This window comes from Cicer arietinum, chromosome 2 (genome assembly GCF_000331145.2).
Source record: "Cicer arietinum cultivar CDC Frontier isolate Library 1 chromosome 2, Cicar.CDCFrontier_v2.0, whole genome shotgun sequence".
Classification (NCBI taxonomy): Eukaryota; Viridiplantae; Streptophyta; class Magnoliopsida; order Fabales; family Fabaceae; genus Cicer; species Cicer arietinum.
The window spans coordinates 36,667,429-36,683,721 of NC_021161.2; the positions used below are offsets into that span (position 1 = coordinate 36,667,429).

General features: G+C 32.4%; 1 protein-coding gene across 1 annotated transcript; it reads left to right on the plus strand.

The window, feature by feature from the left end:
- Window positions 1–7,931: 7,931 nt before the first annotated feature.
- On the plus strand, window positions 7,932–12,377 carry LOC101492718 (uncharacterized). Its single transcript, XM_027331760.2, has 5 exons — window positions 7,932–8,238; window positions 8,498–8,524; window positions 8,622–8,744; window positions 10,201–10,423; window positions 10,874–12,377. The coding sequence occupies exons 1-5, from the start codon at window positions 8,183–8,185 to the stop codon at window positions 11,570–11,572; spliced, it is 1,128 nt and encodes a 375-aa protein (XP_027187561.1). The 5' UTR covers window positions 7,932–8,182; the 3' UTR covers window positions 11,573–12,377.
- Window positions 12,378–16,293: the final 3,916 nt, after the last annotated feature.

Consider the following 16,293-nt stretch of genomic DNA (forward strand, 5'->3'; position numbering starts at 1 on the left):
GGCAACCTCAAGCCCAAGAAAGTATTTAAGGGTGCCTAGATCCTTGATACTAAATTTAGAATGCAAGACTTCCTTAACAATATTTACTTCAACCAAATCATCACCTGCAATTAGCAAATTATCCACATAAATTAGTATAATGGTAAAACCAAGGGAAGTCCATTTTGTAAACAAAGAATAGTCCGATTTAGATTGAATAAAACCAATATCAAGCAGAGTGGAGCAAAGTTCAAAATTCCACTGACGACTAGCTTGTTTCAATCCATAAAGTGACTTTTTTAGTTTACAAACTAGATTCCTATTAGAAACGGAAAAACCAGGAGGTAGTTTCATATAAACATCCTCAACTAGATCACCATGTAAAAATGATGTGTTAATATCTAATTGAAATAACATCCAATTTTTAGAAGCGGCAATAGATAAAAGTAAGCGAAAAGTAGTCATTTTTAAGACCGGCCTAAAAGTTTCTAGATAATCAAGTCCTTCGATTTGACTGAAACCCTTAGCCATGAGACGTGCTTTATAAAGCTCAATAGAATCATCAGCGTGAAACTTGAGTTTAAAAACCCATTTACAACCTATAACAGATTTATTTGGAGGCAAGGTAGTTAATTCCCAAGTTTTATTATGAGCAAGAGCATCCAACTCATTTTGAATAGCTTGCCTCCAATTTTTATCTTTAATAGCATTTGTATAGCTAGATGGTTCCTTAACAACTAAAATATTTAAGATGAAAGATCTATGAGAAGAAGATAAATTATCATAGGAAATAAATTAAGAAAGAGGATAGAGAATACCTGAACCGTGCAAATGGGAAACATGCAGATTAGGATTCTTACCGGCCAAAAGTTCACAATGAAAGTCCTTAAGATATGATGGAGGTTTAAATTGTCGGGTAGACTTTTTGGTAGGAATTGGGTGTGGTGTAGTGGTAATGGGTGAAGGAGAAGGAGTGGCAGATTGTGAAAATGGGAGTTGTGGTGAAAAGCTAGGGGTAAAAGCATTCTCTATAGGAGTTGGTGGTAAATCAAAAAGAAAATCAATTGAAGTAGGATTTGTAAGACCCATAATTTTAAAGTACACTTTATGTATTTTATGTGTTTTGGATTTTGGCTCGGAGGCTCTTTAGCCAAAGCTAATAATATTATGGTGTGTATAGGATCAAAAAGTTATTTTGACCCCGTTTAGAATTACTCGTCGATAAATAAATTTAAATTAAGTGTGGTAAATCCTTTTCGGAGAATTTAAGCGTTACGGGTAAAAAGGTAATTTAACAAATATCTAGATATTTTGAGATATTTGTTAAGTTATATTTAATATATATATATATATATATATATGTTTGCTTGGAGAGAATAGAAAGAAAGGAGATTAGAAGGAAGGAAAAGGAAAAGAAAAGGTTATATAAAGGAAAGAAGGAAATAGAAAGGAAGGAAAAACAAAGAAAGGAAAAAGGAAGGAAGGAAAATCCAAAACTTCATCTTCTTCCTCTCCCTGCGCCGCGGCCATTTCCCCTCCTTCTCCCATTTTCATTTTCGTTGCTTTTCTTTCTTCAAGACTAGTAACCCAAGGTTGGGTGAGTGTTAGAACAAAGGTTTCGCAACTCCACTCTTCCTCTTTGATTCGAAAACGAAGAAAAACGGTATTTGAGATTCAAACACAAACCCCTCCGTTTCTTCTAGATCCAAGCTTCATTTCGCGAAGAGTTAGAAGGGAAAGTTGCTCACTACCACGCTACGGTGCTAGGGGACCAATTTGGAGGCGACGTTGCGAGCGGAGATTTTTACCGGATTTGCTCGCGGTGCCGTAATCGCACGTTAGAGCTAACGCGAAGGTAAGGGCTCCTTCCAAACTTTTAGTTTGCATTTAGGGACTTATCGGTGATTGTGTGGAAAGGATCTTGTTAGGGTTTGAGTATTATTTTGGGAAAAATGAATTTACCTCACGTATGTAAGATTTTGAGTAAATGAAACTTGTGTGTTTGGAGTAGTGGATTGTGTCGATTTGTGTCCGTTGTTTGTGACATGCTCTTAATTGTTATTGATGAAATTTGATATGTGTATGGTTGGATTTGTGAATAAATGAGTATTAAGAATGGGGAATCTCTTAATGTCTTGTTTACTTAATGTGCGTTTGTTTGTGAAAAATCGTTTAAGTTAACTGGGCGTTAAGAATGGGGAATCTCTTAATGTCTCGGTTACTTAATTTTTTTTTTAGAGAAAAATCGTTTAAGTTAACTGGGCGTTAAGAATGGGGAATCTCTTAATGTCTCGGTTACTTAATATTTTGTTTTGAAAACCGTTTAAGTTAACTGGGCGTTAAGAAGGGGGAATCTCTTAATGTCTCGGTTACTTAATATTTTGTTTTAAAGAAAAATCGTTTAAGTTAACTGGGCGTTAAGAATGGGGAATCTCTTAATGTCTCGGTTACTTATTATTTTGTTTGGAAAATTGTTTAAGTTAACTGGGCGTTGAGAATGGGGAATCTCTTAATGTCTCGGTTACTTGTTATTTTGTTTGGAAAATTGTTTAAGTTAACTGGGCGTTGAGAATGGGGAATCTCTTAATGTCTCGGTTACTTGTTATTTTGTTTGGAAAATTGTTTAAGTTAACTGGGCGTTAAGAAGGGGGAATCTCTTAATGTCTCGGTTACTTAATATTTTGTTTTAAAGAAAAATCGTTTAAGTTAACTGGGCGTTAAGAATGGGGAATCTCTTAATGTCTCGGTTACTTAACATTTTGTTTTGAAAACCGTTTAAGATTATAAATCCAAACCATTTACCCAACAACAAATGGTACATGTAACCCATCGAAAATAACATGTCAAGCTGACAATATTAGTATAGGTACAGTCTTCCATTTTAAAATAAATGCAATACAAAAGAAAGACATCTGTTCCCTCTGTGACAACCTAGTCTGATCATTTTACAAAACAACTAAACACCCTGACTGATCTCCACGCGCCCCGTGAGATCCCCCTATCGTAGCTGCAGTCAAGCGTTCCCATCTCCATTTCCGTCCGTAGGGTACGAACCGGTAGGATCGTCCTGACTCTCATCTGAGGGCAAAGCCCAGATTTCCACAATAATTGTAAAGGTCACCAACCGAAAATAACAGTTAACACATAACATTTAAGTTTTAAATGCTAAAATAACTTTTCAACTAAGCATGCACCTTAGCAGGATTTTCAATATGCGAAAAGTTCATACAATACTTTGCCAGTTAAAATGAAAGTAAACTGAGGTTCTCAATCCCCTAATTATAACATAACAAATCAAGACATGGATAGTTTCATGAGCAAACAGTCATACAACTAAAACTGAGGATTTTCACTGAGCCAATCGATTAGGCAATCGATTGGGGTGAAGGATTTTGATGAAACAGAATCCTGGGCTGAAATCAATCGATTGGGAAATCGATTGAGTGAGTACTGAGCCCCTGACTTAATACCAATCGATTTCCAAATCGATTTCCTGAAGGTTTTTAGTGAAATTTTGAACTCTGGCTTGATTCAATCGATTGGGAAATCGATTGAGTGAGTACTGAGCCCCAGGTATTAAGCCAATCGATTTCCAAATCGATTTGGTCGAATATGGATGAGTCCCTGATTTAAGGCCAATCGATTGCCAAATCGATTTCTTAAATGATTTCGAAAAACTGATTACAAAATCGATTGGCCAATCGATTTTGTAATCAGTTTTTCAAAATCATTTAAGAAATCGATTTGGCAATCGATTGGCCTTAAGTCAGGGACTCATCCATAATCGACCAAATCGATTTGGAAATCGATTGGCTTAAAAATCTAGGGCTCAGTACTCACTCAATCGATTTCCCAATCGATTGAATTAAGCCCAGGATTCTGTCTTCATCAAAATCCTTCACCCCAATCGATTGCCTAATCGATTGGCTCAGTGAAAATCCTCAGTTTTAGTTGTATGATTGTTTGCTCATGAAACTATCCATGTCTTGATTTGTTATGTTATAATTAGGGGATTGAGAACCTCATTTTACTTTCATTTTAACTGGCAAAGTATTGTATGAACTTTTCGCATATTGAAAATCCTGCTAAGGTGCATGCTTAGTTGAAAAGTTATTTTTAGCATTTAAAACTTAAATGTTATGTGTTAACTGTTATTTTCGGTTGGTGACCTTTACAATTATTGTGGAAAACTGGGCTTTGCCCTCAGATGAGAGTCAGGACGATCCTACCGGTTCGTACCCTACGGACGGAAATGGAGATGGGAACGCTTGACTGCAGCTACGTTAGGAGGATCTCACGGGGCGCGTGGAGATTAGTCAGGGTGTTTAGTTGTGTTGTAAAATGATCAGATTAGGTTGACGTAGAGGGATCAGATGCCTTTCTTTTGTATTGCATTTACATTAAAATGGAAGATTGTACCTATACTAATATTGTCAGCTTGACATGTTATCTTCGATGGGTTACATGTACCATTTGTTGTTGGGTAAATGGTTTGGATTTATAATTGGAGTAACCTTCCCGCTGCTTGTAAATTATAATGACTCAATTATTTATCCAAAGGCATTTCCTGATTCAATTCTTTGTTCGTTTTTAATTACTTTTGAAAAAAAAAATATACCCTCGCTTTGAAAAACGGGGTGTTACAGGATTGATGAAAGGAATGGATGAAGATAGTTTATCTTGTTGAGAACCACTAAAAGGAAACACATTTTCAAAGAAAACAATATCGCGAGAAACAAAAATTTCTCGATTATGTAAATCAAATAGAATATATCCTTTAGTTCCAAATTTATGGCGCAAATAAATGCATTTACGAGATCGATGATCAAATTTCTTTCTATTTGATTTTAAGGTAGAAGCATAGCATAAGCAACCATAAACCTTTATTTCAGAAATATCAAGTAAAAAACCATGTAAAATATGAAAAGGAGACTTGTAACTTAAAAACTTGAATGGCAACCTATTAATCAAGAAAACAGAATGTATATAACAGCATGTGTCCAAAATTTAATTGATAACTGTGATTGAAACATTAAAGCACGAACAACATTTAAAATATGTTAATGTTTACGCTCAACAATGCCATTTTGTTGAGGCGTATTCACACAAGATGTTTGATGAAAAATTCCGTTGGTTTGGAAAAAATCTTTGAGACAAAACTCGTTTCCATTGTCCGAACGAATACATTTAATGGTTTTATGAAATTGAGTTTGGACCATGGAAACAAAATATTTAACTAGAGATTAAGTTTCTGATTTTAATTTCTTGAGATATACCCAACAAAAACGAGATTTGTCATCAATAACTATTAAAAAATATTTGTAACCCAAAATGGAAGGCATAGAAAAAGGACTCCATATATCCATGTGAATTAGATCAAAACAACAATCAACAATAGTAGTATTATTAGGGAAAGGCAAATGTTTATGCTTAGCATGGAAACAAACATCACATGGAGAAATAGATTTAGAAATTCTAACAAAGGGAAAATTGTTATTCATATGATTCAAAACATCAAACGAAGCATGTCCAAGGCGATTATGCCAAATATTACAAACAGGTGGGCCTATAACATTTGTTAAACTAGAAAAAATACAATTGGCAACAGGAGTGGAAACAATAGGTAAACATGGATCAGAAAGCAAGTATAGTCCATATCAAATCAGTTGTACCAATCTTCTTCTGGGAAAGGTTGTCCTGTATCCAACAGTTATAGGCATTAAAAATTAAATTGCAGTTTAAAGACATAGTTAGACAAGGAATGGAAATCAAATTACAAGAAAATTCTGGAATAAAAAGAATATCACATAGGTAAAATTCAGAATTAAAGAATACAGTTCCAACAAGTTCAGTTATGATTGTACAACCATTAGGCAAACGAATACGAACAGGTTTAATACGTTTCAAAGATTGGAAAAGAGAATTAGAATAGCATACATGATTTGTAGCACCAGTATCTAAAATCCAAGATTGGGTATTTATGACGTTAAAAATATGAGAAAAAGAAAAAGAACCTGTGTGGGATGAATTAGATAGATGATTCACGACAGGAGAAGAGTTGGTTTGAGATGTGTGCAATAACGCCAATAAAGCCTTATGTTGCTCAGTGGTGAAACCAGAATGGGGCAAATCACCTAGAGAATCATCAGCGCAACTGGATTTGTGATCGTCATCATCAACATCAGATGCAACACAATTATTGGCAGAAGAATTTCCATTCTTGCAAAAATGAGGAGGAAAACTATGTTTGCGAAAACAAACATCAACGGTGTGACCTGAACGGTGGCAGTGAGAGCAATATCTCGAGTGACGGCTACTACTACCAGATGAACGACCACCAGTATCACCACGCCCCTTTGAATTAGCACGGTTAGAGTTGGAGACATTAGCAATGGTTGGAATTTCTTCAGAATTATGAAAGATTTGACGTTCTTGTTGCACTAATAATGAAAACACTTTGTTGATATTAGGGAGGGGATCCATGAGCATGACTTGGGAACGAACACTAGAATATTGATCGTTTAGACCTTTAAGAAATCAAATGACATAATCCCCATCCCAGTACTCACGAATTTTGGGAATTAGGGCATAAGAGCATTTGATTGCACAGGTACAAGAAGGTAGGGGACGAAAATTCTCAAGTTCTTGCCAAAGTTTCTTTAATCGTGTATAATAAGATGTAATCGAAGAGTCACCTTGACGGAGGCCATAAATCTCTTCTTGCAAATCGGAGATACGAAACACATCTCTGTGATGATATCGTTCACGCAGTTCAGACCAAATTTCAGCCACATAATCCATCCACATCACGCTCTGAGCAATATCCGGCTCCAAAGAATTCGTCATCCAAGACATCAACATAGTATTACAGCGACCCCACGCAATAGAAAGACGATCAAGATCAGAAGGACGAGGAAGAGAACCATTTACAAACCCTAATTTTTTTTTTCGAACGAAGGGCAACAATCATTAAGCGCGACCACGAGTGGTAATTCGAGGCGGAGAGAGGCGGAGAAACCAACGCGACACTAGGATTGTCACTTGGATGCATGAAGTATGGATCAAACATATCATGTTGGTAGGTGCGATTGGTTGTGACCGGAAGCGGAGGCGAAGACGGAGGAGAAATTATCGTAGTTTCTGAATATGAATCCATAAAAGGGTGATGGAGAAAAGAAAACGAAAAAGAAAAGGAAAAGAAAAAGAGAAAGAGAAAAAGAAAGAGATTACAAGTAAAAAAATAAAAAATAAAAAACAAAGTATTTACAATGATACCATATTAATCTCATAATAAATTAAAATTTCTTTTAATCTCATTTAAAAACAATGAAGACAAATTATTGTATATTACTCTCTCTTAGATCCCAACAAATAAAAGAAGGATCATTTTTATAGAGAGTAAAACAAATTAAAGCTAAAAATAAGGGAAAATAGTAACAAAAAATAACTAACTCTAAACTATCTTCATAAAAAACTTTTATTGAGATAACCAAATGAGAAATGATAGCTATGATAAGCTAACATTTTGTCCACATACTTAGTTTTTGTTTTGTCTATCATTTTATTTTCTCGTCTTGTTGTAGTGCTTTTTTAATTCAGATTTATGTATCAAACTTTAATCAATTGTTAATTCAATGACTGCAAAAGACATCAAAGACACCTCCATTTTTTTTATAATTATAAATTGTCACATTTATAGATATTTTATTATGCTATTAACTCGAATTTTGTAAATTTATTTATAAATTAATCGTTTTTTATTTTAGTAATTTTAAATTGTAATATTTTGGATCTATATAATATCTATCAATTAAAATAAACCTTAAATTTCGATAAAAATCAAATCAAATTGAGGACAAAAATATAATTAAACCCAAAAAGAAAAAAAAGAGAGAAATAATTGTATGATCCTCTAATATTTGTCTTGCCTTTTGATTCCCCTACGAATTGGATTTTTGGGAACCGGAAAAGACATCAGAAATTCAAGGAAGGAGAAGTTCCATTGACATTGACTTATGCTCTTCTCTTCTCCCTTCCTTGTTTCTTCTTTCAAAGCGCTTTTGTTACATTTCTTTTTTTTTACAAAAGCACTTATGTGTACTTTCTTTCTTTACCATTAAGCTACTAGTATATATTTGGACTTCAAGTGAAAGGAAAAAAATAATAAGAGAGCTTAAATAAATTGAAGAAAAATTAGAAACAAATGGATTCGGAAATTTTTCATACAATCTTAACCAAATCACTCACCGTCCTTGTCTGGTATTCTAACTCTTCTCTTTCTTTTCTTTTTGTCTTAACCCTCTGATTTTCGTGGAAACATACCCTAGTTAGAAATTCGGAGTTTGGTTAAAGTTAAGTAAAGTCTAATTATAAATTATTTCGTTCAGAATCCGAATTTGGATTCTTTCAAATAATTATCCTTTTGATTGAAACTTGCATGTACTTAATGGTTCATTTTTATTTTACTCTATTCTTTAAAATTAATATCTGTGCTTTTTTTAATTATTATTACATGCAGGCCTCCAATTAGTTTGCTTTGTCCCTTGTAAGTAAATTATAAATTAATTTTTTTATATTCTTTTAAAAAAAATGCAAGAGAATTTTGAATTAGGACTTTGAAGTTTATTGTGTTTTTGTTGTAGATACGTTTCTATTCGGGCATTGGAGAGTGATTGCCGTTCAAGTAATCAACGATGTCTTGCTTTTTGGGTTCTGTTTTATTTGTCTATGATCATGGAATGTGAATTTGCAGTGTTATTTACCTGGTAATTTTAGTTTAAGTATGTATAACTGTTATTAGTTTGTTTTTATCTTCCAATTATTATAAGTACTCTAAAACCTCCAATTTTATATTTTGACATCAAATTGGATGGAGATGTTGAAAAGTGATATCAAAGAATATTCATTGTGATATGTAATAATCATTTTAACTTCAACTATAACTCCGGTGATATAAGGTTGGTTTGGTTTCTGGGAGTGAGAGAGTTAGAAAGTTGAAAGTGGAGTGATAAGAAAGTCGCAGGTTTGATATCCATCTTTAGCAAAATACTATCAATACTAAATTTTGGCCTTATGTCTAGAGGATATATAAGAGATGTGACTTATATGAATTTGTTGCAGTTAGCAATCCACCCATGTACGAATTCAGTAGGTTGGTAGTCGTTGGGTCGAGATTGAATGGTCCATATTTTAATTCAGTATTTCTGTTTTTTTTTTTTTTAAATCAAAATATGCATTAGTATTTAAGTCGTTTGATCTTTGATCCAACGGCCACCGGCATGCTAACTGTGATTGTGTGGAATTGCTTACGGCAGCAAATCCAAATCCAACTTATATTCTCAATGACTTAAAGTTTTGTGTGAAGATGCAAGGTTGTGGTTTCTTGACAACCCGGCAGTTATCTTAAATCATTAAATTCAGAATTCAATTCATAGATAGCTTCTTGATTGCTGAGAGGTTGACTATTGTCTTAGTCAAATATGATGCTTCTTCTAACTTATCAATTTTATTTTATTTTCTTGTTGGAGATATTTTAGGTTGTCCAACATGAATGTTTACAGCTGATCACGGTAACCTTTTAACAGAATTGTATTTTATATTATATGAGGTTTTTCTAGATGGTAACAAGTCCTAACATTGCATAACTGAGTATCAAATTCACATGCATGTTGGTTTACTTTGTTATTGCCTTTGAACATTTTATGATCTATTTCTGAATTCAACTTCTTATTGAAATCATTTATGGCAACAAAGTTAAGAGGTCTAAGAGGGCATGTGTATTGAAAGAAATTAGAAACAAAATCACAAGGAATGAAAATGATTTTGGCTCTAGTAATCCGCTATGTTCTAAATGAAAACACGATAGTGTTGTCAAATAGCACTATAGCGCGTAGCAGAATTTTAACAAACTATTAGTGTTTTGCCAGATGCGATTTAGTATAAAGTGTTATAAAAACCGGCTATAGCATAGTAGTGCTATAACACAGTATCATAGCAGATTTGAAGAAACTGCTATTTTCTACTATCTGTGATGGATGACACTGAGAAAAGGAAAAGTAGTTTACTAATTTTATTAGTTCTTATAGTTTATCTGTCTGACAATTATTATTGGCTGTTGCTCATAACCAATCATCACTACTCACTAGTACTTCAGTTTGAATTTTCTTATCTTTAATTTTCTACTTTCGTTTGTCCTCATTTTGAACTGGCTTGTCGATGCAGGCCCCCATGGTGGCCTCATGCAAAAGCCATGGCAACTTTCCTTCTGTTAATACCTAATTTTGGTGCTGCGCTATACATCTACAAGTTCTTAATTAAACATTACTGTACTTGGAACATTTGTGCATGGACATTGAACATCTTTTATCAGAAAATCACACGTTTTGAATCAGATGAGGACAGCGAAAAACTTTCGGAACAAGAGGAGAAAAACTTAGTATATCAGGTATAGTTGTTATGTTTTTGTCTTAATTCAGAACATAACACTGACTGATTCTGCTTATTTGTATATCAGGATGACATTTGATGATTTTAAGGGTTTAACTTATTTGTTTGCTGCTTTTGATTTCTCAATATCCATCAACTCCAAATATGCATTCATCATTCTAAATCTTACAAAATTCTACAATTCATGATAGTAAGCTTTCACTTGCAATCTATGCAGCACTCAATCACTTCTATTTTATTTAAATTATTATCAATGTCTACGTGTTAGCATCGTGTCTGTGTAAGTGGTTCATAGCTTGCAACTATATCACAAATTTATATAGATGTTATGGTAACACCACTTACTAGGAGACCTATTAAGCTTGTTATTCCATCTGATTCTTTTGTTTTGTTGTCCTAATAGATATATGATATGATATATTTCTTTCTAAAAAGTTGTTTGCATCAGGGAAGAGATGATCATGCTGATTGTGACAAGACAAAAAGCAGTTATGCAAGTAAAAAGCAAGTCCAAAAGGAATGGAGCTGTGCTTTATGTCAAATTAGTACTACAAGTGAAAATTGCTTAGTGGAACATCTTCAAGGGAAGCAACACAAAGCTAAGAAAAAAGAACTTCGAGTAGGGTTACGTTTAATTAATAGTCCGTATATGTTATCCTTTACGCAAGAAAGAATCAAAGGAATGACTCTACTTAAAAATCTCAACCAAATTGCAAACATTCTGAGTCCAGTTTCTACATCCACAATATGGTGTGAATGGAAAAAGCCGGAATTCGGATGGACAAAACTAAACACTGATGGTTCTGTAAATAAAGAAACTGCTGCTTTTGGCGGGCTGCTTCGTGATCACCGTGGCGAACCGATATGTGGTTTTGTCTCGAAAGCTCCTCAAGGAGATATTTTCTTGGTAGAACTTTGGGCTATATGGAGAGGCCTTGTTCTCTCTTTCGGTCTTGGGATTAAATCAATATGGGTTGAGTCAGACTCCATGAGTGTTGTCAAGACTATCAATAAAATGCAGCCTTGTCCGAAAGCTGAAAGTTGTTTGGAAAAAATATGGAAACTGTTGAGTAAGTTTGAAAAATATCGGATTTCGCACTCGTGGCGCGAGACTAATAGAGCAGCAGATCATCTTGTTGGATTTTGATCCTTTGATTCCTAATTTTGACATAATTCACAATTCAACAATTTTCATACTTAATATGATAAATCTAATATTTCAATTGAGCAAAATTTCAGGAACACCAATTCAATCCTACACACTTGGATCAAATAGCTTGGAACACAAGAAATCAACAAAAGTTGAATTCTGAATATGTAAATCGATTGGGAAATCGATTTCATAACAAGGGTGTAAGGAAATCCTAAGTGTTTGTGAATGTGCAATCGATTAGGCAATCGATTAGATCAATTAAAAATGAAAAATGCACAAGTCAGTAGCCTCTGATCTGGAGGAAATCGATTGGTAAATCGATTGAACATTTCACAAATCAAACCTGATGATAACACATCGATTGGTAAATCGATTGAATGAGTCACAGTGGCACTCCAGTGCTGAGGAAATCGATTGGCAAATCGATTGATAAAATATCATTTGAAAAATGACCTCACCTGTGACAAATACAATCGATTGGACAATCAATTGTTAACACTTTCATTTTAATTAAGTTTGGTTGCAATCGATTGGGAAATCGATTGAACTAAACACCAGGTAAAAACTTTTCAGGAACATGCCACCACGTCGATTGACAAGTCGATTGATATCAAATAGCTGAGCCACTGTTTTGAAAACAATCGATTGGCAAATCGATTGATATTAAAACTGAATCACTATTTTGAATCACATCGATTGACAAATCGATTGACATCAAAAACCTGAGCCACTGTTTTGAAAACAATCGATTGGCAAATCGATTGAAATAAACTTGTTGAAAACACAGTGAACTCTGAAGTTTGGCAAATCGATTGAGTAATCGATTGAAAATAGTTTTATTAAAACAGTTTCCCAGAAATCGATTAGGCAATCGATTTATACAGGTCTGGACATGTTCTGCTGAAAAGTGTTGTTTTAAAGAATCGATTGGTAAATCGATTAGCTTGTATAGTTTCAAGATTAAAGAAAACCAAGATCGCGATAATCGATTGGCAAATCGATTTAGCTCATTTTATAACTTTACAAAATCGATTGGGAAATCGATTTCGTAGTTGGTTTTTCAGAAACTATATAAGATGTCTTTCAATCTTTATTCTAAAAACTTTTACATAACTTTTACATAACTTTTTCCTAACTTTCATAATTTCTCTTATGCTCTCAAAAACGGTTCATGGCAACAAACTAACAACTTCATAATTGTGATTACAGATCTCAATACAGTTTGTTGACAATCTAAGAGAAATGATAATGTGCTCAAGAACAATCCATGAATATCCAGATTTGTGAAGAGCAACATTCATAAAGATTGAAGACCCTTTTGTTTTACGTCTTTTATTCTTTCTGTAATAAATCTTTGAACCAAAACGAACGTTGAAAATCCAGCTAGAAACTGGTGGCTACTTTCTTGGGTGAGAGGTCTCAACAAGAAAGAGTCGTACTTTGATTTTGTGTTAGGCTGACGATTGTCTACAAGGATCAAAGGGTTGATAGAAAGCCAGCTAGAAACTGGTGGCTACTTTCTTGGGTGAAGATTGTTCAACAAGGAAGAGTCGCACTGTGATTCTGTGATAGGTTGACGAGTATCTACAAGGATCAGAGGGTATTCAATAGGAAAGAGATCATTAAGATAGATAGGTTTCAGGGAGGAAACTGGACAATCTGTAATTGATTCTTTCTATTGAAGGAGAAGAAAATCTGAAATCCGATTGGATTTTCAGGACTGGACGTAGGTTGTTGTTGACAACCGAACTAGGATAAATCTCTGTGTTTTCTTCTCTAACTCTCTCTCTTTAATTTTCTATATTGTTAACTTTGTATGCCTCAAAATTTAAATTCCGCTGTGCACTTGATACAGATTAATTTGGTAACGAAAACTGATATATTTTCTGTTATTTCGAGGTCAAGATACCAACACATCTTGCAAAGATGGCTCTTTTGGGGAATGATGTGGTTTTGTGGCCGATTGATTTTCCGCATAGTCTTTGCAATATCATTCAAGAAGATGCCAAAGGAACGAAATATCTAAGACGGTGATACTTACTGATATCTAAGTCTGAAAGTTTTGTTTGTGGTTTCCATTTTGATGGGGTTGGTGGTGGAAACGGTAATGTTAGAATATAAGATGTTTTGAAATATTATCTTATATTCTAACAGATAAGATTCAAATGATATCAGAAAACCATAGGAAGAAACTAATGCTATAACTGATGCTAATAGAATTATAGTTTGCAATGTAAATTATAATGACATATGTGTTATCTTTTCCTTATCATGATTATCTCAAACTTTGTTGGTGTTTTCGTGTGCTAGTATCCAACACTGATACACTTGATATTTCGATATAGGACTTTCAAGCATCGTCAGATTTTCTATGATATCCTTTTTTTATTAATGTTGGGAGAGCAGAATTGAAGGTACGTTCTTATTAATTTGTTGAGGATACAATAAAGAAAAAGACATTGATGTCCATTTATTTTTCCTTGTGGTTGACTGCAACTATTAATTTAGCTGTAAATATTGTGGTAGGATAAATAAATATATAGCGGCATTTGCCAGCTTTGCTCGTGTGTTTTCATATTATAATGCTTAAAACCAAAACTAAGCATATATATATATATATCTTATATTTATTTATATAACTATAATAAACAATATTTTTTTAAATACTAAATGAAACTAATATTATTTCTAATACATGAATTTTTTTCATTTGTTCATTGGTTCTTTCTACATTGTCAAAGGATAAATAACTTAAACGTATAAAAAAAAACTGATTAAAAGACACTTATATAATATATTATAGGCTAAATTACATTTGTGGTCCTTTAACTTAATCTCAGGTAACGTTTTAGTCCTTTATCTTATTTTTGTTTTCCGATTTAGTCCTTTATTCCTAACAATATCAAATAAAGTATGAAAATATGAGTTTATTTGAAGATTTGCGTTACGAATTTGATGAAATTTGTATTATAATGAAGAATATAATTAATTTTTGTATAAAAAATGATAACATTGTTGAAATTTTAAAATATAAAATATCAAATTGTCACTTAAAATTAAAATAAATGACCAAGTCGAAAAAAAAAAGATAAATGACTAAAACTTTACCTGAGATTAAGTTAAAAGACCACAAATGTAATTTAGTCTATATTATATATATAGAAGTCACTTTTGGTCAATAATTTTCCTTTCATATATATATATATATAAAAGACACTTTTGATCAATAATTTTTATCTTATATGTAAGATAATTTTGATCAAGCATAAATATTAAAAAAAATAGTTTTACAATAATTTTTTTAATAATGAATTTCTCTTTTCAAAACTATCTTTTAGTCATTATGAAAGAAAAATAGTTATTATTTTAATTCTTTATATTTAATTAGAGGTATTTTTGTAAAAAATTAATTAATATTTTTTATAATTTGTAAAAGATTGTATATAAAGGGACATATTTTTTTACAAGAGGGTCTGGATGTTACAAAATAATATTCATCCTCGTACATGATTTTTGCAATAAACTAAGTAAATGATTTAATTTTTTTTATTTTCACAATTTACTAAAATGCATTTCCTTCAAAATAAAACCATACGTCTCTTTTTCTTCATTTATTAGAAAGGAATTCTTTGTAAGTATTTTTAATTTAGTTTCTCTTTTATTTTTTTATGTGATTTTGTTGTTGTTTAGTATAGCTCTTTTTAATGTTTTTGTATAACGTTTGATTAGTTCAAATCGACAAAATAACTTTAATTTATTATAAATTTTAATCAATAACTTTGACATCATCAACATTACAGATTTAAAATTATCATATATTGTTATTGTGCCAATAGTTTTTAGCTCCGATTAAAAATAAAATTAAATATTTAATTGAACTAAGAACCTCCAATTAAGCTATGGTCGATACAAGGGCGAGGCAAATGAGGTTGTGGTCTTAACACTCAAATATTTTTAAACCTCAAATTTATACTTTTTATTTATTTAAATTATTAATTTTTTTTAGTATTTATAATATAAATTTCATTTTCTAATTTTGATACTAATTAATTCAATAAAAAAAATTACTCAGTCATGTTAATATATTTATTATTTATTTGTAAATTGTTTAATATTATATCAACAAAAAACTTATTTAATACTGTGAAATAATTGTTTATCTTAATTTTTATAAAGCGTCAATTTAAATTTTGCTTAATACTTTTAGATTTTCCGGCCGTGAGTTAAAGTGAAAGATATGTAAATAATCTCATCGAAATGCACTTGAATATATATTGTTTAATTAAATATTTAATTTTATTTTCAATCAAAATTAAAAAACTATTGGCACAATAACTTAATGTCCGATTATTTTTATCCTTATTTAATAGTTTTCTAAATCATCCTTGCGTATATCGGAGACCTAAACCAAGTTCCATTCATCTAGAGAATTTTGACAAGATTAGATTAAGTATCTTGTGCTTTACTATTGTGCAACCTTTTAATCTTCATGTTGTGAAATAAATTGGGAGTATACATTTATTTATGCTTTACTTAAAATATAAAATAAAAACAAGATCTTGTCATTATTATATCATCATATTTAAATGAAAAAAAATAGTCGACCCTAATTCTAGAGAGAGAAGCTCTCTTCCATGTAACATCCTCACCATGGTTGGTATGGTTATCTTCTCCAGATATCTGAAGCTCATTCCCTCTTCATGAAGCCCCCCCCC

Bases quoted from the DNA above. Each gene is read 5' to 3' on its own strand.
- LOC101492718 (XM_027331760.2), top strand. From the start codon at position 8,183: ATGGATTCGGAAATTTTTCATACAATCTTAACCAAATCACTCACCGTC. The intron at 8,745-10,200 runs GTAATTTTAGTT...TTGTCGATGCAG, and splicing joins TTTGCAGTGTTATTTACCTG to GCCCCCATGGTGGCCTCATG. The intron at 10,424-10,873 runs GTATAGTTGTTA...TGTTTGCATCAG, and splicing joins AGAAAAACTTAGTATATCAG to GGAAGAGATGATCATGCTGA.